The following is a 24,098-nucleotide window of genomic DNA, read 5'->3' on the forward strand; positions in this document are numbered from 1 at the left end:
GCACTTAATACGTCATATACTGTCATCGTTCTGTCATTGGACACGTAAATTCATCAAAAAATATTGTTTATTTTATTGGAACTGTTTTGGAAAAAAACATTGTTTCAAATATGACGACTTCGGACAGTGAAAACTTCGAAAGTGCTGATGAAGATCTGGATGTCAATATAAATAAACCCACCAACAAAAAAACAGCCGAACAAAAAGGCAATGTTGACGAATTATCTGTCAAATCAACATTGTCCGCAAAGGATAATGAGAATAATACTGTTAAGAAAACACGAACAGAGTCGACGGATGACGATTTCAGAGAACCCAGTGCGGGGGTAGCGTCTAACCGAGAGAAGAAAAAAGAACGACCTATAAGACAACCAGTTGAGAGAAAACCCAAACAGGCGATGAAATTGGGAGTAAAACTCGCTGAAAAATCTCAGGCTGGCTCGTCAAAACCCGCCAAACAGTCGACCAGTGAAATAAAGAAAGAGGTTACTGTTGAAAAACCACAAGAAGAACTAAAATCATCCGTAAATACGTCTAGCGCGCCCATTGTACTAAAACGAGAGGAGGATTTGTCGGATAATGACTGGAATGATTTCGATATAGATCCTAAGTCAGAAGATTCTAAGAAGTCCGAAGATTATTTGAATGTTAAATCCGCCTCCCTCAGTGTGAAACCAGAGAAAGACAAGGAAGAAGATGGCTGGGACGATGGGTTTGAGGATTGGGGAGAGGAGGATCCGAAAGACCACGTAAGTTAAAAAAATATGTATGTAACTTCATGGTGGAACTTAAGCTACAAATATCAGTAATTATTCAGTATTCTGCCGCACTCCTGGCATATTCTGTCAGAAGGTCGGAGTATTTCCGTTTTGCAATAAAATCCAGATAAACGGAGTAAGAGGCAGGGCCGGCCCTGAGCCAAACGGCGCCTGGCACGAGTAAAATTAAGGCGCCCCTCGTCAAAATCAGTAGACTCCTAGGTAGGTGATCATTGTAATATTCGGATGATTTGTATTTTTTTTGCGCCTTTTTAATGAAAAATAATCTCAAGGGCGATGTGTCGGGACTGTTAGGTATTATCAAGGCCTGACGCCTTGGTAGTTGCGCCCGCATAGGGCCGGCCCTGCTTGACATGACCCAACATTAATATGGAAAATAATATCAAGGGCGATGTGTCGGGACTGTTAGGTATTATCAAGGCCTGACGCCTTGGCAGTTGCGCCCGCATAGGGCCGGCCCTGCTTGACATGACCCAACATTAATATGGAAAATAATCTCAAGGGCGATGTGTCGGGACTGTTAGGTATTATCAAGGCCTGACGCCTTGGCAGTTGTGCCCGCATAGGGCCGGCCCTGCTTGACATGACCCAACATTAATATGGAAAATAATCTCAAGGGCGATGTGTCGGGACTGTTAGGTATTATCAAGGCCTGACGCCTTGGCAGTTGCGCCCGCATAGGGCCGGCCCTGCTTGACATGACCCAACATTAATATGGAAAATAATCTCAAGGGCGATGTGTCGGGACTGTTAGGTATTATCAAGGCCTGACGCCTTGGCAGTTGTGCCCGCATAGGGCCGGCCCTGCTTGACATGACCCAACATTAATATGGAAAATAATCTCAAGGGCGATGTGTCGGGACTGTTAGGTATTATCAAGGCCTGACGCCTTGGCAGTTGCGCCCGCATAGGGCCGGCCCTGCTTGACATGACCCAACATTAATATGGAAAATAATCTCAAGGGCGATGTGTCGGGACTGTTAGGTATTATCAAGGCCTGACGCCTTGGCAGTTGCGCCCGCATAGGGCCGGCCCTGCTTGACATGACCCAACATTAATATGGAAAATAATCTCAAGGGCGATGTGTCGGGACTGTTAGGTATTATCAAGGCCTGACGCCTTGGCAGTTGTGCCCGCATAGGGCCGGCCCTGCTTGACATGACCCAACATTAATATCGAAAATAATCTCAAGGGCGATGTGTCGGGACTGTTAGGTATTATCAAGGCCTGACGCCTTGGTAGTTGCGCCCGCATAGGGCCGGCCCTGCTTGACATGACCCAACATTAATATGGAAAATAATCTCAAGGGCGATGTGTCGGGACTGTTAGGTATTATCAAGGCCTGACGCCTTGGCAGTTGCGCCCGCATAGGGCCGGCCCTGCTTGACATGACCCAACATTAATATGGAAAATAATCTCAAGGGCGATGTGTCGGGACTGTTAGGTATTATCAAGGCCTGACGCCTTGGCAGTTGTGCCCGCATAGGGCCGGCCCTGCTTGACATGACCCAACATTAATATGGAAAATAATCTCAAGGGCGATGTGTCGGGACTGTTAGGTATTATCAAGGCCTGACGCCTTGGCAGTTGTGCCCGCATAGGGCCGGCCCTGCTTGACATGACCCAACATTAATATCGAAAATAATCTCAAGGGCGATGAGGACATATTACGCCAATACACTGCTGAACTGAACCTCAACTTATGGGAATGGAACGAAGCAACTGCAAGTTTTTTTTTTTGCTAAAAAATTCGCGGCCTGGCGGTACGTCCAAGCAAAATACCTTTCGGCATTTAAAGGGTTAATAGCATTGATTTTTATATTTAATCTATGGTTAATACAAATTAAAAAAAAAAACCTTTTGATTCACCTTAATAATAATAACATGGCATTTATATAGTGCAGTTTAGTGTCATTTCACTTCAAATGCGCTTTACTATAACAAACTTAAAAACGGTAATTTAGTATTAGTGGTCATGTTCTTAAAATTATTCCTAATTATTTAAACTAACTAACTAACTAACCATCACGCCTTTTCCCCGCAGGGGTAGGCAGAGAGGACGGACCGCCAAACAACTCGGTCTTGGCACACACTCCTTGCCTCATTCACATTCATACATCGTCTCATACATACTCTTCTATTGTTCTGACTCTTGACATGGCCCGACTCAAGTATCTGATTCACTTGGTCGTGCCATGTCTTCCTCGGGCGTCCCCGACTTCTGCTACCATTCACATTTGCATCGTATATTCTCCTTATTCTCCTTTCTTCGCTCATTCGCTCTACATGCCCAAATTAATTCCTAATTATTTAATTACTATTAAGGTTAAATGCGACACTCTTTATATTCTACGTGTTCATAGATGGCGTTAATTGATTTATTTTATTCAAATATGCGTTTTGCAAGGTATTACTTTACAATATTAAGACAAATTATTTGTTTACGCCCTGTACGTACGCAATACGAATATGAATAAACAGTTTTGTCTGTAAAAAAACTCAATTCTTTCAAGAAAAGCATACAAATACAATATTGGATTGAATCATCGGTACAATATTGTATTTGTATGCCTTTCTCGAAACAATTCAATTTTTAAACGAACAAAACTATTAATTTATTTAAACTTAATTTATTTAAATTTAAATTAACATAATTAAAATTTTTTTTTTTTAAAAGAAAGACAAACATTCCCGGGTTACGAATAGCCTGACAGTATTTAAAAATCTCCTACTACCACCACAGTAAGCTGAAAATGTTGCTTGTGTTGTGATGGAGGACTTAGCCAGCCGAGGAATTGAACACACTACGCCTGAGTGGGACCCAAGCGCGATGTCAACTCGGCCACCGACCGGTCAAAATTAATACTAAATTTCGTAATACTAGTTTCGTAAAAAGCGTATTTGAATAAAATAAATTATTTAACGCCATCTATGAACACAGAAAACTTTCTTCTTTTGGGAAATTGTAAATTTTAACATTATAATTTTTAATTAAGTGAAATGAAAAATCGCTTTCATTGTATGGGATTATAGCCATTAGCAATAATTTATGTGAATGATATTTTCATATGTTCCTGATACTACACGAGGGGCTAGAAGAGAGGTTGTAACCATTTAATCTGTGCATATTATGTAGGGACGATTTTGGCGAAACTCTGAAAATAAAATAAAGGTAAGGTAAGGTGTGGTGAGGTGTTTTGAGGTGAGGTGTGGTGAGGTGAGGTAAAGTAAGAAAAGGTAAGGTAAGGTGTGGTGAGGTGAGGTGCGGTGAGGTGAGGTGAGGTGAGGTGTGGTGAGGTGAGGTGTGGTGAGGTGAGGTGTGGTGAGGTAAGGTAAAGTAAGAAAAGGTAAGGTAAGTTGTGGTGAGGTGAGGTGTGGTGAGGTGAGGTGTGGTGAGGTAAGGTGTGGTGAGGTAAGGTAAAGTAAGAAAAGTTAAGGTGTGGTGAGGTGAGGTGAGGTGAGGTGTGGTGTGGTGAGGTGAGGTGTGGTGTGGTGAGGTGAGGTGTGGTGAGGTAAGGTAAAGTAAGAAAAGGTAAGGTAAGGTGTGGTGAGGTGAGGTGAGGTGTGGTGAGGTGAAGTGTGGTGAGGTGTGGTGAGGTGTGGTGAGGTAATGTAAAGTAAGACAAGGTAAGGTGAGGTGAGGTGGGGTGTGGTGAGGTGAGGTAAAGTTAGAAAAGGTAAGGTAAGGTAAGGTGTGGTGAGGTGAGGTGCGGTGAGGTGTGGTGAGGTAAGGTAAAGTAAGAAAAGGTAAGGTAAGGTAAGGTGTGGTGAGGTGAGGTGTGGTGTGGTGTGGTGAGGTAAGGTAAAGTAAGAAAAGGTAAGGTAAGGTAAGGTAAGGTGTGGTGAGGTGAGGTGTGGTGATGTGAGGTGTGGTGAGGTAAGGTAAAGTAAGAAAAGGTAAGGTAAGGTTGGGCAGAAATTATTCTAAATAGCTGTCATCCTAAAAACAATGAATTTTCATTTTACTTAATTGTAAATTGGAATGGTAAAATTAAAAAAATTCCCAAATGCAAATAGTGGCCTTTCATTAATGTGAATCAAAAGAGTTTTAGTGTGGCCAGTGATCCCGTATAATTACCAAATTATTATGTCAAAACATGGCGTGAAGAAAAGACGTCAAATTATCCGTTTTTATTTTTTACTAAATATCGACTAAAATGCATTATTTTCCTTTTACGGAAACTGAAATACTCACTTCTCATTGTTATCTAACTGATAGACGTATTAACCGTGTCCCTATTCTGTACATTTATCCTAAAATTACTGCTAACGAAAAAGCACATGTTGTATTATAAAAATTATTGTTACCTCATTTTATTTTCGTTTCACATAAAAATAATTATTAAAAAATTCAAAAAGTTTCATAATCTTTTCTGAATTTGTGGTTTGAACCCTTGGTTTCATAGAGGTGTACATTTTAATTTATATGTGGTTAACTTCTTGATTTGAATATAAAGCATGGTGTTTACTCTTTTTAACTCCGTTTAGATCAATGATACTCAACCTTTCTCTTCTGCGGGCCACATTCATATGTTTGTAAAGCTACGCGGGCCGCAACACTATACTAGTATCAGTGTTCTAATGAACTCGCATAAATTCTGCCCAAATATTCCCCACAAATATTCTACGTGAACTTGATTCCCCCCTTTTATTCGAAATCCATGGGGGGGGGATGTTAGAGAATTTCTGTAAAACATAATTCCCCACAAAAAAAATTCAAAATGAGTACTCCCCACAAACTATTTCAAATCCATTGGGGGGGGGGGGGTTGTTACAGAACTTCGCTGAAAAAAAAATTCCGCACAGCCAAAAACATCATATGTGATTCCCCACAACAATTTTTCGAAATCCATGGAGGGGGGGGTAGCTAATTCCATTTTGAAAAATTCCTCACATTTTTCCCGTCGCAAAAAATATTATATCAAATACCGGACACAAATACACATCAAAAATACCCATCGAATATACCGGTCAAAATTAGCTACTAAAAATACCCGTCAAAAATACTATCAGCAAATCACAAAACGTCAAAATGAAATGTCATAAATTGGTCATAATAAGTCTTTTCGTCGCCGATTCTCGTTCTCAGTAGCCTAAATGGCGATAAATCGCCTTCGTTGGCAACACTGACTGGTATGACAAAAAATATCATGAAACCCACAACCCCCGTTTTTTTGGCAACACTGTGACTGTGACTCATTTAACTTTGGAGCTGTCAAAAATTTATGTGTTGCCACGAGCAAAATTATTTGCGCGCATATTTGTCTGTCATATCTTTGTTTTTTGGTGATAGATCTAGCGTGTGCAGTAGCAACACTCTTATACCAGATCTGATGTTGACACGACAACGACTTTCCTCTTCGGGTTTCAATGTCTGTACGTCAAAGACGCAATTAATCTCAAATTAACGTGATATAGAATGCCAGATTTTGTAAACCTCCTGATATTAAATGTATTGAGGGCCGCACAAAATAGCTTGGAAAATAAATAAATGGATGAATAAATCATATTTCTAACCATGATAGGGAGACATAACAATTTCTGTAAGAGCATATGAGCTGTTCCTATAAGCGAACAAATTAGCCTGAGGGGTTGAACTTTGAAATGCCGAGCACCTGAGACCTAATAGTAGTGTGCCGAGGGTAAAAATCCCACAAACAGGCGGCGCTCAACGGGTACAAATTTTTCGTATCCGATTGGTACTTTTAGTGATTGAGAAGTTAATACTTACAGTTTATTGAAATAGCACTTTTAAACTCAATTACTGTGGTCATCGCTCGTTTGAGATATAGAGCTCAATCACAGAGTAAATTTATATTTGAAGGCCAGTCAAATAATATGCTCTTTTGGTAGAATTTATACACTGTGCCACAAGTTACTAACGAAAGGTGACGATTAAAAAAAAAGATACAAAGCAGACACTCCCATTATACGTTGCTATAATCATGCTATCTCGTTCACGAATGTCTCTGTCATACCTTTAGACACAAGTTCAGCACATCTACTGTAATAAAAAAAACTAGTTACATGTCAGGGGAGATAAAAAATAATGCATTTACATTCTAATTTCATTAACATTCGTATTTGATGCCACGTTGAAAGTTGATAGTGTTTTCGAGAACAGGAAATATATAGCGTTTTTTAGATATGCTACCTGAACATCCATTTGTTTTGTTAGAAAATTATATTATGGTATACTTAGAAGATATGATAACTTTAATAAAAAACAGCATTTGTCCAGTGACAATTTTCCTATATTGCTCCCAAGATATTCAATTCACTTAGTATAGATACTAGAAAATCGGAAACTGAACATCTTTATATAAAAAATATTCAGAATTGGCTATTGGTAAAGGGAAGGAACTATTGCAAAGAATGTCTCGTTTAAATTAAATTAACTGCTCTTTTATTCCATTATATTCATATGTTTTCTTCTTATTTTTATTTTTATATCTTTTTTTCTCTCTCTTATTTCTGTATATGGGGCCGTTCAAGTATTACGTAAGCAGATTTATTACAATTATTTACCCCCTCTTCCCCCTTGTCACCAAAAGTAAGCAAAGCTCTTCCCCCCCCCCCCTCCCATGCTCACGCAAAAATTGGTACCTCTATGCATTTTTCTGTTAATGTATTCTGTTTTTTAAGCGAGTACATAAACGTATTCATTATTTGTGTGAATCCCCGAATATGTATTCGGTTTTCAAACATAGACAATGTGTGGGTTGCCAATGTGTAAAAACAAATAACTACTGCTGAACAGTGCTGACCTAATCACTATCTCGACCCCCCCCACCCCCCCATGTCATCAAAAATAAGCAAAGCAAAGACCCCCTGCCCCCCTATAGTGCTTACATAATACTTGAACGGCCCCTATCCTAACATCTTAACATTGTAATCTAAAGAAATATGGCTACCATAATATGGGCATGTCTCTAGTATGGTGGCTGTAGAAAACAAAAAACTGTAATCATTTAAATTTTTATGAATAAAGCAACACCAAACTTTAAAGAGCTTTATCCACTCGAGCGATGGAGATTTCTGGGTGTTCGGTTTTCGATTTGGCCGTTCGATTTAATTAATATCATACCTCCAAATATTTATATGGAAATATACAAACTGATTACTTTCATTTAAAGCCAATGAATTCACATAGATTTCACCATTTAATATCTAATATTATAACTAATATCTCATTAGTTATGTTCTAAAGATTGAGATATTTTTTGTAGATGACATTGTTCATAATTCACAAGGAATTTCAATTCATTGTTTACAAGGACTTTTGTAATGATTTCAGCATGATATAATTGACATGAGTTGGTTGGGAGTAAGCATAACAATATATTATTATTTGATTTGTCAATTTTCTTTCTGTGTGACTAATTGTATTATTGTAATTAATATATTGATGAACTTTCCTAAGTATGCGACCCCACTTCAATTATTTTTTTATCTTATCACTATCTATACTTTACCATTGACAGCTTCATTGTATCCTCTCCCTCTTTCTCGCAAAGACTGCATGTTGCAGAAAGAGAAGTTACAACAGAGCATTCAGCGGCAGGACCATGTTGTTATTAATACCATATTATCTTTGGTTTGTATAGAATCAGCAGATAATAAATAAAGCCTTTATTTAAATGTTGGTAGTCATAACGTAAGTCATAACTGAAAAGTCACGGACCGCCACTGATGGCTACTCCGATTGACCTGTGTTGTGAGACTGGAGAGAGTGGGGGAGGGAAGGAGATGGGAAAGAGGAAGGTTGGGAAGTACCTACCTTTCCCACTCCCTTGAAAAATTGCCACATCGCGGTCCCTTTCCCACTCCCTTGAAAAAATGCCCCATCGCAGTCCCTTTCCCACTCCCTTGAAAAATAAATAAATACAAACAGTTTTTCACAACCATCTCGAAATCACCAAATAATTCAAGAGTGGGTTTTGCAACTCCACGACTCACATATATTATTATATCACATTAAAAAAATTATTTTATGTAAAATAACACTAATTCAAATATCTGTTACGTGCGTCCATTGTTTATGAAAGCCTCCAGCGGTTTGACCATTACTGATTCCATGCTATTTTTGTCTATTTATAACCAACAGAGTATGCATAAGTACGATGTTACTCTCGTTCCAGATTTCATCGAACAGCGGCGTCCAACACAGTGACACAGAGTACAAGGCCCTGGCAGACAGGCTGAGTTCGCTGGGACAAGGGGACACCACCCCCGGAGGGAGTGGGGGAGGCTGGGGGGGATGGGGCGGGTGGGGGGCCAACCTGTTGTCCAGCGGAGTGTCTCAGCTCACCTCTCACGTGTCTCAGGTCTGTGAACAAAATATCTCATTTTACTAACAAACTAGTCTAAAAATGTCTAAAATGTTTTTGAATATATATACATACATAATATATGTATTTATCATTCATTTTATACTTAACCCATTGGCCTCAAACGACGCCGTCCCGGCGTGTGTACGGCGATGTGTCTTAAAATCAAACGACTGAGGGTCTGATGTCTGTCGGCTTAAAAACGAAAAAGGGATACATTAGTAACATCTGTGTTTAAAATTTTAAATGCCAATCACTCTGGAGATAATTAAACATTCATTTCGTACTAATTGGCAGGACTCCGTTGGTACAGTTTTTTCCTGATATTTACGATTGAAATTTTGTTATATTTCAGCGTCATTGAATTTTTTTCAAAATGGCGTGTGGTTCGGGAATTGACAAGTTTTTTCGTAAAACGCGTAGTGGGCGGCTAACATCATCCCAAATTGAAAAAAAAAAAAAATTTTAATAAGTATGATTAATGTACAACTTTTCTTAATCCAATTATAAAGAAATGAAGATAAAAAATTGATTTTTGTAAAAAAATATTTTTATATCCTCGTTTAATAACATTATTATTATTTTTTTAAACATTGCATATATTTTTTATATACCTTGATTCAATGCACAAGTAAATTAAAAGAAATTGGTTCGTTTTCATGTTTAGTTTAAAAGTTATGTAAGATTTAGTACACCACTGCAGATTTAAAACTTGGTACAAAATTAATTCGGATGTGAAGGACAATTTTTTAGCTAAACAATTCGGATGCCAATGGGTTAACATCTTATTAGAGCGTATATATATTTTTGTAGCTATTCTCAGTTATCAGAAGTATTTTTTATCATTAACAAAGTATTATTATGAAGGTACCATTGAAGATACCTTAAATCTATGAATATTACTAATTATCTGAAATGTCCTTTCCTACCGGCTGTTCCAGTTTGTTGTGAATGGTTCTTGATAAATATGAGGCCTTCTTCACAACAAAACAATTTTTCTTTATTTAGACTAAAAACTCTTATAATTAGGAAGGTGTGTGTAGCACGACCTGGAGGCCAACGTCCTCTCTCTGTTGCTAGAAACCTAATTGCTACCCACCTCGTTTCTGAACATGGAGGGGCAAACCTATATGCTAGAGACATCTCTTGGATAACTCTATAAACTCTATGAGCTACTAGCAACTAAAGCCATCTATGTTACCTAGGTAGAACTATCACATTTACGACATAAGCTGTTTTTGTAAAATCCATCAATTGCATTATTCTCGTGTTTCAGGGTTTCACGACAGTTTCAAATGTAATAGAGTCTGGAATGGGGGCACCAGACCCTGAAGAGTTGGTACGGATACAGAGAGCGTCCAGGGAAAGGATCGAGAAGGAACTGAAGGAGGAACAATACAAAACAGAAAGCAGCCAGCAAGATAACACCAGTTGTGACAATATCAAGGAAGATTCAACCAAGTCTGTTCAACAGCAAAGATCAACCGAAGATGTCGATGATTCAAATGCTCTCGGAGTTTTCAAGTTCGGTAAACTGGTTTCCAGTGTAACAAAGCTCGTTGAGACAACAGGTATATAATTTCACCATATTTTTTAAATATCAACTCCACACTGGAAACCCTAAGAAAAACATTTTCCCTATGTCATCTTGAGGATTTTGTTATATTTGATTTTAATCCAGTTTAAAACCCATTGGATGTTTTCAGATTTTGTCGTCTAGTCAATTTAAATGACCGATCAGAGAAATTATTAATTTACAAATATTCCCGGTTGACATTAATTTAAAAATAGATTTTCTGTTTTTGAATCTATCCCAAAATGAAATAACATTTCTTTTGAAAGCAAATGAAAGATTCTTTTACCATACCATTTTATACAAAACTAGCTGACTTGCACCCGGCGTTGTCCGGGGACTTATAAATTGTTTGGGGTAAAGTTTGGAGGTTGGGATGACTTTTTAAGATATACAATTCTCTAGTACATTATTTTTATGTATCTTATAAGATTTAGCCAGCGTTAGCAATGTAAGCGCCCCAAAATATGTTTTTTTACAACTTTTTTACAAAAAATCAACTTTTTATAAATATAATATGCATGTATCCGGAAGAAATTCTCTAAATAATGGCGAAAACCCTATCAAAATCCGTTGCGTAGTTTAGAAGAACTCAGCGCACAAACAGACAGAAGCGGAAAGCGACTTTGTTTTATACTTTTTTTTGTTTTTGTTTATTTGTACTGTAACGTTGGCTAAAGAAGAGTTAGCGCGACACGGCATAACACCCCAAAAACAAATAGCAAAAATACTTTTGGCCGTGAAAATCTTAAATCATATTTGTTTTATACTATTTAGAGATACCATTTTAAATAAAACGAAAAAATATCTTCATTTGTACAATTATGAAGATTATTGTCACCACTTTTTTTTGTTTCATATAAAAATAATTTATAAAAAATTCACAAACTTTGACAAATATTTGCAAGTAACATGAAAGCAATCACGGTTGTTGACTTTTTGGAATATATTACAATTATTTGCAAGTGCCTATTCTAAATTTTGAAATGAAAATACAAAGCCTGGTGTTGCCTCTTTCTAACAATGCTTAACCTTTTAAACGCGTTAATTTGCTCCGTTTTATCTATACCCGTACGCGGTACATATTTTCAAATACCTATGGACGCAATTAAATGTCAAATTATATCATTCTGGCATGATTTATTGGACTATATAGACAGAACAGATTATTCTCCACTATATGAAAACAAATCCTCGTGTGTCAACACTCTTAGATGTTTATAAAAACAAAAACATAAAATTTCATACAAAAACGTACCATATCTTTTGAATGTGGTCCCCCCATTCACTCGGCGTGTGTTTACCTAGGCCACTGCATTGATAGACACAAGTGAGACACCATGATCACTTATCATTTTTAGTTATGAAAAGTTGTGAATGACATACTAGTACTAACGCCATCCGTTGACAAAAATGTAAACTAAAGGACTAAAAGGCGCGAAGAGGCGCACTTGATTATCAATCTTTTTTTATGAAATTTTTTATTTTTGAGAAATTCTTGTAGATGTCAGCATCGTGATAGTTCTACGAATGTCCAAGTGAGCAAAAAATTCATTTATGACGAAAGAGCGCTGGGATATCGGCCGTCAAAGTTTCCGTATCAACTGTTGATACAGCCGCGTGTGAGTATAGACTTTTTGCCGTAACAACAGTTGATACGGCCAAGTGCAAAGAGTTAAATCATATAGGTATCTCACCATAATTCAAAAGGAGATAGAACAACTTTTATGAATCCGTCTTAGTTTGTATCGTAAAGGGCACAAAAAAACTCTACTGCTATCGATGTACTGTGTACTAAAAGGCACAAAAATACTTGTTGCTTCTTGTATAAGAAATGATTATTAGAAAGAAATGATTTGTTCCGCAAATAATAGTAATACATATAGCAATAGTATTATGTTGCAGTACTAAATTAAACAATGAATCCGAATTAGGTAAATGAATACATATCACTTATTATTTCATATTCTCATTTCACCTTTTTCACCTTATCTTATTCGGGTTGGGAAACCATCGCCTTGACAAGGCGCCTCCTGGTGTCCCTGTCCTGTGCTACTTCGGCGGCCTCCATCCATAGTGGGTTCAGCCTTTCCTCACACAACCTCTGGAGTTGCTTCTCCCAACTTTACCTGGGCGATTCACTGGACATCTTCCTTCTGAAATCTCATTTATTAGTATTTTTAGTGGAATTCGGTCTTCTGGCATTCTTAATACATGACCAATTCACCTGATGTAATATCAGTGTACCAGACAGCAGGTGGATGTACACACATAATTATTAAAATAATTAAGGAAATTAATATTTACTGTTATCACGCATTTAACGACGCTGAATCCCTTTTGAAGCTTATCACCGGACACGTATCATGTGTCAAATGGGATTTAACCGTAGTAATTAAAATTTGGTTATTTTTCTTGGTTCCTTAATGCTCTCATGCATTCTGTTTAGAGATAAGTAATATAATTGCTGTACATTAACACGTGTTGAATTTGAACTCAATAAATATGCAAACAACTGGCACAACCAGTCAGTTGTCCGACGACATTCGCAAGTTGTGTTTCTTTGCAAATCCTTACCCAAGGTACCCCCGAGAGGAAACCGGCATTTACAGTCGATGTCACTGGCGTAGGTGTCCAGTACAATCACAACGATATAAACCATATACATAGTTTTTAAGAATTGGTCACCTTTTGGAAAAGTCTCAGTTATTACCAATGCCTACATATTTTCAGAGTTTACGTAATTACGTAAACTTTTTTAACCTATCTTCAAAACTTCCGTATTGTATAAAGCAAAAATTATTTTCTAACTTGAGACAATGAGTTTGTCTCCTACAACAAAATTTCATGTTATTTATAAATGTATCATATTAATTAGAGCACGCTGAGGACAGAACTTTTAGAATTTTTTGAAAATACCAAAGATTTAATAATAATAACATGTCATTTCACTTCAAGTGCGCTTTACTATAACAAACTTAAAAACGGTAATTTAGCATTTATTAGTGGTCATGTTCTTAAAATCATTCCTACAGTGTGCCTTACCCAATACAGATCTAATATTATAACACTAAATATACTGTTTGTACAAAGTCATGACAAAACTTAGAATTTTTTTTTTTTTTTGTGCATTACAGATTGATGTAATCCTATTACAATACACATGAAATATACAAAGCTTCAAATTAAATATTTTACAATATCTGATATTTTAGAGTTCTTGCCTAAAATGACTTTTGAAATCTTCAAGGCCAATGTTGAAAATGTCAAGAGACCTAGAGGTATCATTTAGCAGCACCATACCTCTTGTCATGCTATGCTGGGCCAAAACGTCTGTTCTGCCGTGTGGAATACAGAGCAAGTCGTGGCGTCGATCCTGACGGTAGTTGTTCGTTACAATACGAATAACAATAACAGCAGGACAGGACAAAACAAGAACATTAAAACTAAAACAGGAGGCAGACATCTCGAAACTTTGTCATTTTTGGAGATATTGTAACTAATTTTACTATTAACTATTTAATTATAATATAATCCTCATTCATTCCAGGCACCGCTGTGGTTTCTGGAGGTCTAGACACTCTCGAGGAGATCGGCAAAAGGACTATGAGAGTGATCCAAGGAGACGAGCCGGGGGGGAGGGTGCAACTGTCCACCCTGCTGAGAGAGGCTAAGGACCGGGTGGACGAAGGACCCCCCAAGTCAGAGGATGAAGACAGAAACAGGAATAAGACAGCACCGAGATTCGAAGCTCTGTTTGATGATTTTCAAGGTTTGTATTATTATTGCCAGAGATGAAGGTCAAATTTCAGTCTTTTTCATAAAGAAAAACGATTCATGTCTTATAGGCACAATACACCACCCTTTTATTTCATTTGGTACCCAGTCTAAAGCGAATAAAAAATGATTAAAATTATTTGGATATACAATTTTATTAAAAACAAGAAAATTTTGTTAAAGTAAATCAATTTTTTTTTACATCTACCCCAGCTGTTTTACAATGTTTAATCCCTCAGGATTATTTGTTCGCTTTTGGGAACAAGTTGTGTGTCTCCCTTACTATTATACTGTCATAATGAGAAATATGATCTAAACCAGAGGTTCCCAAAGTGGTCTATACGGACCCCCCAGGGGTCGATATCGGCTTGCTGGAGGTCTATGTCAGCGAGAGAAAAATTTGGGGGTCCACGAAATTCAAAAGGGGGTACATACGAGCGAACCTCCATTTACCTCAAGTCAACATTTAGGAGTTCCGTAAATGACACAATAGACCTAGTTGCTAGAACACAAATATAAGAGGCTAAGAAATTACTTATTTGATATTTGTATTTTTATATTTCGTAAAGTTGTTAATTGAGGTATATAAATAGAGTCAACGTTCCTTTTCTCGTCAGAATTAATATATTCAAGCAAAACATTGCACATTGGAAGCCACGAATTTTCCTAGTTCAGTTGTTTTTGAAAAACGTCTAGGTTAATAATGACGTTCAACATTTAAATGTACTTTACACAGACTTCAAAACTAAGTTTGAGGACATTTTGACTATCGAAATGGAACGTTGAAGAATTGGAAAACATGTGATAAGAAGAAATGACCGGAATAAGCACTGACAAAGAACTTAAGGGGTAGTTCTGTAGGGTCAGCTACAGAAAGAAATTTCCTTTGCTTATCCTGCTTCATTTTCATTTGGTGTAATACCTCTCAAGGGTGCCCCTGTCTGCACAATGTAAAGACAGAGCAACTATACCATCACCCGGTTGTTGGGCAGACAAGGGAAGGGAATCTTTTTACTAAAAAAATAAATGATTATCACACGGGACGTTAATAGTTTTAGGAAAATTCAATATTCGGCAGGCAGGGGGTCTACGGAAAAAAAATATCTGGCCAGTGGTCTACGGGGCAAAAAAGTTTGGGAACCTCTGATCTAAACGGTGTCAGAAAGAGAAAACACTATGCTTTATATTCAAATCTAGAAGTTAACCACAAAATAATTAAAATTTGCACCTTTATGAAAGCAAAGGTTCCGATCAAATTGAAAAAAAAAATTAAACTTTTTGTGAATTTTTTTAAAATAATTTTTATATAAAATGTCAAAAAAAGAGAGGTGTCAATAACTTTAATTATACATTTGTGCGTGCTAATAAAATTTGTGTGTTTTTATATATTTTTTCGTAATCAGTAATTTTAGTTACAAAAAAAGTAAGCTATTATTTTTGTTTTATGTTTGCATTAAAAAATTTTAATGTTTCAAAAATTATATATTTCTAAAAATAAAAATTTTAAGTGTATTTCATTACCTTTCAAAACAGTTTTTAGTTTTCGAATACATTCAGAAATATTCCATTTATTTGGATTTTATTGCAAAGCGGAAATACTCCAACCTTCTGTCAGAATATGCCAAAGGCCTGAGGGGTTAATCTTGTTATAACTATAATGAGAATCCACAAAATATTGAATAAATAAATAGGTTATCATTATGGTTTTACCGTCAATAAAATCAATGAAGCTTTTACCTTTTTAACTATGACTAAGTACACATTTTTAATTATGACTAAGTACACATTTTTAATTATGACTAAGTACACTTTTTTTAATTATGACTAAGTACACATTTTTAATTATGACTAAGTACACATTTTTAATTATGACTAAGTACACTTTTTAATTATGACCAATATCCTTTTTTTATTATGACTAAGTACACATTTTTAATTATGACTAAGTACACATTTTTAGTACCTCGGTTAACAAATGACAATTTTATTTGTGCCATGCTTATTTCCAATTCAATGTTTTTAGGAAAAAAACTAGTTTCAAGTCAATCTTTTTGTGTAGTTGGTTTCATAGATATTTTAATAAATAATGATCTGTTAATTATAGGGTTGGTTCATTTGGAAGCCTTGGAAATGCTCTCCAGGCAATGTGATATGAAGATAAAGACCTTGTTGAATAAAGCCAATGGGACGGAGCTGATTGAATTGAAGGAAACACTTAATCAAGTCAAAGGTAACATTATTTTCTCACAATATCCACTTTAACCTCTTCGTCGCTACGGGTGCATATATGTTTGCGAATGAACCCTGCCCTCAGTGCTACGCTACTTCATAGAAAATGTATGATGAATGTGCCATGTACAACCGTTATCCTACATATCTCAGGAACGTTAAAGATCTAAAAATATTAAAAAATTGTTTTATTTCGTAAGGTTTATTTTTTTTATTTATTACACGCCCTAGTGGGCTTTTCTTTAAAAAAAAATACAAGCATTTTGTATCAGAGTAAACACTTAAAAATTAATACAATAAAGAAGAATGTAAACATAATGGCAAAAATGAATCCTCACGCATATAATTGAGTTTAAAAGATTCAACAAAACATAATAGTAGAAGCGGAGAAGTTATATGGGTACATAGGTCTATTTGTGTCTAGAAGAATAAAAGTGATAGAATATACAACATTTATACTGATTAGTTTTCAAATGAAATATATCACCCAGATCAGAATATATGTTTCCGAGATTGTGAAGTCTCGGAATCGGAGAATTTTGGTAAGCTAGTGTCCTGGTGTTATTGAAGTAAAAAGGTAAGAAATGTCGGCATGATTTTTTGGGAACATGGATATTGATACATTGAAGTAATTCGGGACAGTCAATTTTAAAATGTAGTATTCTTTGTAACAGTATTAAATCTGTGCTTATTCTTCTTTCTGAAAGTTTCAATAGAGACATTTTATCCAAGAGGTAATTGTAATTTATGTTTTGTATAGGAATATGCAATTTATAAACCTTAGAAACTTCCGTTGAATCTTTTCAATGTTATCTGTATATTTTGTTTATTGTTTATTATAGAAATCTGTGAATTGCCGGACCCCGATGATGAAGATGATGACAGCGATGGAAAACTCGATGTTGAAACCTTCAGAGCCAAGCTGCAAGAGGCTACCAAAGACCTGGGAGTTCCACTCAGCTTTGAAGCCATTTTGAAGTAAGAAGAACCTCTTTTCATGCATCTTTTCTTTAAATGTGAATACTGCACAAGAGTCCCAACTGCCAGAGCCGGTGTTTTATCAGTTACAGTTTTGTGTTCCACCAAGGGTTATTTTTTTTAACTTAACTTAGCATTTTAGTATTGTTTGATAAAAGCAGCTGTCAGTGCCACTTTAACCTTTTCAACAAAATCTATCCAAACACACGGCACGTTTTCGGCAGTATTCATGGATCACATATGCAAAATTTGCTCGCCGATGGATCACATATCGTCGCATTAATTCGTAGACTGCGTAACTCAAAATTTTTCGAAAATACGTTTTTAATGCCATCTGGGGTTAAAATTAGTCCCGCATCGACTAGTAAAACTCGAAAATTTAAAAAAAAAATAACCTTTTAGATAAACACAAATTAGGAAACTGCGTAAAATCATGGTGCCATTTTTACTCGCGAATACTTCGTAACTCCTTAATTCAGTATTGGCCGGTGAGCCGTGCACGCTTGTTGTGTTTTTGACTGAGGAAATTTATTTACGGTGTAATAGTTTTACCGTGAAATTAACTGAGATAAGTTGATTAATCAATTTTGAACATTTTATAACCTTAATTTTAATTGTGAAGTCACGAATAGTGTTTTGTATCTGAAGTCTAAACTGACGTCTTCTGCACCGTGTGACGCTCTGCCGTAGCTCTCTTGTTTTATGTGCCTCTGCGGTTGCGTTCACCACTTTTACAGTGGTACCTGCTTATCACCACATGCCCTCCTGATGTCATCATCACTGCACGAATTGATTTAACTAACCCGGAGCCCTTCGCGTCCTACCTAATAGGTCGTTGTTCTGTGATTATCTCTTCTTCAAGGTCACCATCTCTTTGCAAGTGGATCTCCTCCTGATGCATATCCGGATCCGGTTCTTTACTGTCCTCTTCAAACAAACCCAAAATATTGACGGTGGAACGTGCGGCAATTCCATCTCGTCTCTCCTCAGGCACAGTCCGTTCTCTGTCAGGCATCTTCCGCGGGTCAAGCACATGTCTTGGTATGCCATCTACTTCGATGTTGTTGACTGAAGTAAGTCCTGTCACCCTTCCATGCACGATGTGCATCTCCCATCTACTGGCTTAACGGCAAGAAGATCGCCCACTTAGAACTCAGTCAATACTTCCTCTTCTATATTCACTTGCGCAGAAGGGTGTCTCCACGAGTAAGTGTGAACTATACTAGACAGCGCAACACCTTGATCATCCTGACTTTTTGCAGCCAATGATTGTACCAAAACACTGCCTGCAGGGGATCGCTTACACTTCTGGCTGCAGTTCTCTTTATTGTTTGATGATGTCGTTCAACTATACAGTTTCCAGCTGGTCGGTATGCCGCGCGAAATCTTTGACGAACATTCCATCTCTTACACTTATCTGTAACACTGTAGGAATAAAATGCAGTACCATTGTCCATGAGAACTACTTTGGGCGGGCCTCTTTCCCGAAACACTTCTTCCAAATGTCTGATAATCGAAGCTGCATTATCTGACTCGATTTCCCGCCACACGGCAAATCTACTTGGACCGCAATCGATAAATGTGAGTAAACATTTCCTATCGGAATGAGTAACATCAACTGCCAAGCGACTCCAGGTTGTCACAACATTAAGATTACCCGCTTGGCTACTCTTTGCCCGGGCCTTGCAAACCCTAGTAAGTACATCAGTTTTATTTCTACAGGACAACAAGGGTGATCGACAATGGCAGATCAAATTCTTCTACAATCTCCTTCATCAACCCCAAGCGTCACTTAACGAGCATCTCTGACACGACTACTCCCGATCAGTGTAGATCTCACCCAGCACAAAACCGTCGCTGAATCTGTAATGATCTCCAGAGTTTGAAGATTTCACTTGAGAGTCAAATTTAATCCCTTAAGGAAGGAAAAGTACCAGCATTTACAAGACTTAAAACAGACATTAGAAAAGGATTACCACTCCTTTTACGATAACCTTCCGCATCATTAAAATCATTAAAATGCATCTAAATAGACTGCCTCGACATATGCATACATTGTTGTGTTTTATTTTTTGAATGGAAAATTCCTATCTCCCAAATTTTCCGCTAGGTTGTTCATAAAACTGTTCGCAGAAAAGTATGTATCTTTTGTAAAATACGTATCTCCATTCTCGGTTTTTATGTAAACTTCCTAACTCCGATTTGAAATAGAAAGCTTTAACTTACAAAAGTTTAATGATTGAAAATAAATTTCGAAATATATTATATGTTCGAAACATAAATAAAAAGAATGAGCCGTCTTTCATTTTTTTTCACTACGAGGTTTTTTGTGCCTCCTGTAAAATTTTAAATTTGGTGGTTACGTATTCTACGAATTAATGCGACGATATGTGACAGCTGCGCAAATCAGGTTGAGAAATACGTATGAGATAATACCTATTTGTAAAATCCTTGGGTTTTGTTGAAGCATAGTTTATGAGAAAGAGGGAGTGATGACAACTGAAGTATGGGCGATATACATAACATATATTTATTTTGAATCATCATTTCAGGTGTTGGGAGGAAATCCTCGTGGAAAGCAGCCAGCCCCTGAAGCCGGAGAGCGACCCAACGGAACCCCAGACACCGGTAGAGATACCTGATATGGGAGAGGCTGCGGAGAAGCTGTCTCACTCGGCCATCAGCAACTTGGCCCGGTGCTCCGCCCTCTCTGTCCAACTATTGCACAAGTCCACGGCGCTGCTGAGTGTGAGGGAGAGGAGGTCAACTGCGGATGAAGCAGACGGCTTGACACAGTATGAATATTTCACTATTTGCGAACTAATTTTAAAGATGTAGGACCGTGTTAAAAATGCGGAAATCTGGAAAAATGCTTTGGGCATGCAGAATGGATGTACAAAGAAAGGAGTGTAATGGTGTCGGGAATGCCTGAAGGAGACATGGCACAATCAAGAGAATCAAATACTTGAGTCAGGCCATATCAGGAGTCAGAATAACAGAAGAGTATGTATGAAATTATAATAATATAAATCCCAATTCATGGATTTTGGCCATTGCAACAGATGCGTGTGAACCAGAATATTTCTTGGCAAAATGGGGTTCTTTCACAGCTCTTCCGACGACTTTTGAAATCAGTGACCCAACAATGGTAACAAAAGTTCCTGGTAGCAAATGTGTTAAAACATAAAATGTGTTCACTGCACAAACCTAATTTTTTTCCATTTTTGCAAAAATTTATTACTGTCCACTTCCACAAGCTATCACACAAACACATCATTCTAAAAAAAAAATTAATAATAATCTGTCTTTTCGAGTACATACTTATCGATACAACCTTGTATATGAGATCAGTAATTTGATGTTTATGTATCTATCCATTTAGAAGTAAAAAGGGACTAACTTGACAATTGTTATTTTGAAGGCTTACTGCAGTGCTCTCCTCCCATATTGGCGAGGTGGCTGCAGTTTACTCGCAGAAACTCCATCAAATGGCTCAGCTTTGCAAGAACCAGGAGACAGTCAATGAATTCATCACCAATATATTCTTAGAGGTAAGTTGGACTTAACACTTAGCAAATGTCTTAGGGACTGAGTTGTGGCAGGTAACTTGTTGTACCAGATAAAAAAATAAATGTGTGAATGATATCTGAAAAAGAATCAAAAATGGAAATCCCTTTGGTAGATTTCCCTATTTTAACCCCTTGACCTCAGAGCTCTGATCGATCTGCGACAGTAGATCGAGCATCACAGCACCGATCTGTCACAGTAAACTTTGACTTATACCATAATATTAAAGACGATGACTAAGGAAACACCGTAAAACATTATTGTTAAATTTTTTAGGCAATGTTTTTAAGCTGAAAACGGCTTAGGCCAAAAGGTTTAACCGACGGTTTGCAATATTTTGGACATAAATGTCAGGTGGAAATGCTGTGTTTGTTACACCGGTGTTTCAATGGAGGTGCTCTGAAGAACTAGCGTCTTTGATCCCTTTTGCATCGACACACAGCTAGAAGATATTATGTCAAACTCGTGCCCAATATTTTAACACGTTTGGCATTTACTGCAAGAGAATGGTTTGTTTTTCACCTCGTTCTTTTGTTCAACGACTTCGTTGTGTGAAGAGGAGGGGACCAAATCGCCCATCCCTCCAAGAATGTAGCGTTATAATAAGTATGTCTGGTTGTAACCAAGTAAGTACTCAACTTGGCATCTTAGCCAATTTGAGATCATTCCCAATCTCAAAAGTTTATTTTTCTTTATCTGATTGTATTTCCTTGTTTGTAATAAGTTAATTCATTATTTTACAGGCCAGAAAGGGAAGTTCCTACTTGCAAGATGCATTCCTCTTGACTATACCAATCCTCCAGGTGGGGGCCACTTAGCAAAAAAGCTCAGTGTTTTTTTAAATGCCGTATTCGAAATCTACAGAATGTGAGAATGCTTTTTGTAAATCTTCCAGCGATGAAAAAAAACTTTCTTATAAAATTTATGCACATTTTAGATAAAATCTAATGAATCTTTGTTAACTAAAATTTATCACAGTCATAATTATTTTTATGTTTGTTTTTTAATATATTTCTATAAAATAAATTACATAATTATGTACCTTATTTAATATTATTGTCTTGCCCAATATGTACTGTTATTATTGATACATAGACAGTCTGCACTGCTTATTAACCTTGTTCTTTTGGCAACCTCCCAGGCTCTTTCAACCCTTTCTTGCCAGTAGAGCCGGCCCTGAACCAAATGGTGCCTGGGGCAAGTGAAATTTTGACACCCTTTATCAAAACCAGTAGACGTCTATGCAGGTGATCACTGTAATCAATAATATTCTTGTTGATTTGTATTTTTGTGTAGCGCCGTTTTTCTAAACAATAATATCAAGGGCGATGTGGTAGGACTGTTTACTAGTACACAGCGCCAGAGCTCGAGGGATTTTATAGCACCGTAAGGGAAGGGTTAATAATCTCAAGAGCGATGTGTTAGGACTGTTTACTAGTACACAGTGCCAGAGCTCGAGGGATTTTATAGCACCGTAAGGGAAGGGTTAATAATCTCAAGAGCGATGTGTTAGGACTGTTTACTAGTACACAGTGCCAGAGCTCGAGGGATTTTATAGCACCGTAAGGGAAGGGTTAATAATCTCAAGAGCGATGTGTTAGGACTGTTTACTAGTACACAGTGCCAGAGCTCGAGGGATTTTATAGTACTATAAGGGAGGGTTAATAATTTCAAGGGCGATGTGTTAGGACTGTTTACTAGTACACAGCGCCAGAGCTCGAGGGATTTTATTGCACCGTAAGAGAAGGGTTAATAAAGTTCATGTCAGTCATCATGCACTTTGGACTGTCTCATTCGAGTATAAGTGAGATTTATCACTACCCATTCCTTACCTGACCGTCAGTCCGCTCTCTTTCTTTATAAGTTTGCATGTGTATAGGTACCACAAAAAAATTTCAATAAAAATGTCTAAAATTTATAATAATTGAAGAGCTGAATGTAATAATAACTTTAATGCAGATGACCTGTTTTTACTCACATCGCCTATTTGGTATCTCCAATCCCTTATTACTTACCTTATGCAAATATTACTTCTGCATTTTACACAAAACGTTGGACACTAGTCACAAGTTGCAAGTGAATACTACTCATCAGGGCCGGCCCTGTGCAGGCACAATTAGAGCAGTTTGTTCTGGACGCTGATTTGCCAAGACGCCGAGTAGTCAAGAAACCAAGGCGCTGATAATACCTAACAGCTTATACAGCGCCCTAGGGGTTTTTACTTGTGCCAGACGCCGTTTGGCTTAGGGCCGGCCTTGTATTGCATTCAGCTCCTCAATTGAGGTATGTTAATTTTCAAACTTTGAATAAAACACAATTTTGTGTAAATGTTTAATTCACAATCTAAAATTTTACATTGTATCACATTAACACGGACGGATTAATAAATTATTGTATTATAAAAACTCTCTTATTTCCTATGGACGGATTTTCCTATTTTATGTCATTATTATATTTTTAAAGCAAACTACAAATGGAATGTTTAATTAACTTTATTTTTAGGTTTTCGGGGCAAAACCTGGTTGCGGAATATTTATGGAAGAAAAGGATTATTGAGTTACAATGTTGTAAAAATGGAGCTGGATTTAAACACTTTGATTGGTTTTATTTGTAATATAAATTGAGAATATGTAAAAGTCTGTATTTGAAGCAAAAAACACATTACTACAACATATTAATGTCACCTGTATAAAAGGCCCGGACAATACAGCCAAGATGGCTGCTGATCTTGTTAAACACAATATGTATCTTACATAATATGGTGAATAAGAAGTTACGGTCTATGTCATTTTTAGAGGGCCTATTCTACCAGGGAATTAGCATCAATATAAGGAATTTATATTGATTTGTCTATTATACTTGAAA

At 37.0% G+C, this 24,098-nt stretch overlaps 1 protein-coding gene across 1 annotated transcript; it reads left to right on the plus strand.

Annotated features, from left to right (window-relative positions):
• LOC149413606 (protein FAM114A2) lies at positions 1–23,612 on the plus strand. The gene is made up of 9 exons (XM_089644786.1): positions 1–749; positions 8,921–9,106; positions 10,386–10,680; positions 14,233–14,454; positions 16,564–16,689; positions 17,531–17,666; positions 20,219–20,461; positions 21,088–21,217; positions 21,977–23,612. The coding sequence occupies exons 1-9, from the start codon at positions 111–113 to the stop codon at positions 22,049–22,051; spliced, it is 2,052 nt and encodes a 683-aa protein (XP_089500912.1). The 5' UTR covers positions 1–110; the 3' UTR covers positions 22,052–23,612.
• Positions 23,613–24,098: the final 486 nt, after the last annotated feature.

Source organism: Hesperophylax consimilis, chromosome 21 (assembly GCF_061612785.1).
Source record: "Hesperophylax consimilis isolate HC1 chromosome 21, BYU_Hcon_1.0, whole genome shotgun sequence".
Taxonomy (NCBI): domain Eukaryota; kingdom Metazoa; phylum Arthropoda; class Insecta; order Trichoptera; family Limnephilidae; genus Hesperophylax; species Hesperophylax consimilis.

Excerpts from the sequence above, each read along its gene's own strand:
- LOC149413606 (XM_089644786.1), top strand. The coding sequence starts at position 111 with ATGACGACTTCGGACAGTGAAAACTTCGAAAGTGCTGATGAAGATCTG. Across the intron at positions 17,667-20,218 it reads AGCTTTGAAGCCATTTTGAA|GTGTTGGGAGGAAATCCTCG; the intron begins GTAAGAAGAACC and ends TCATCATTTCAG. Across the intron at positions 20,462-21,087 it reads GAAGCAGACGGCTTGACACA|GCTTACTGCAGTGCTCTCCT; the intron begins GTATGAATATTT and ends GTTATTTTGAAG.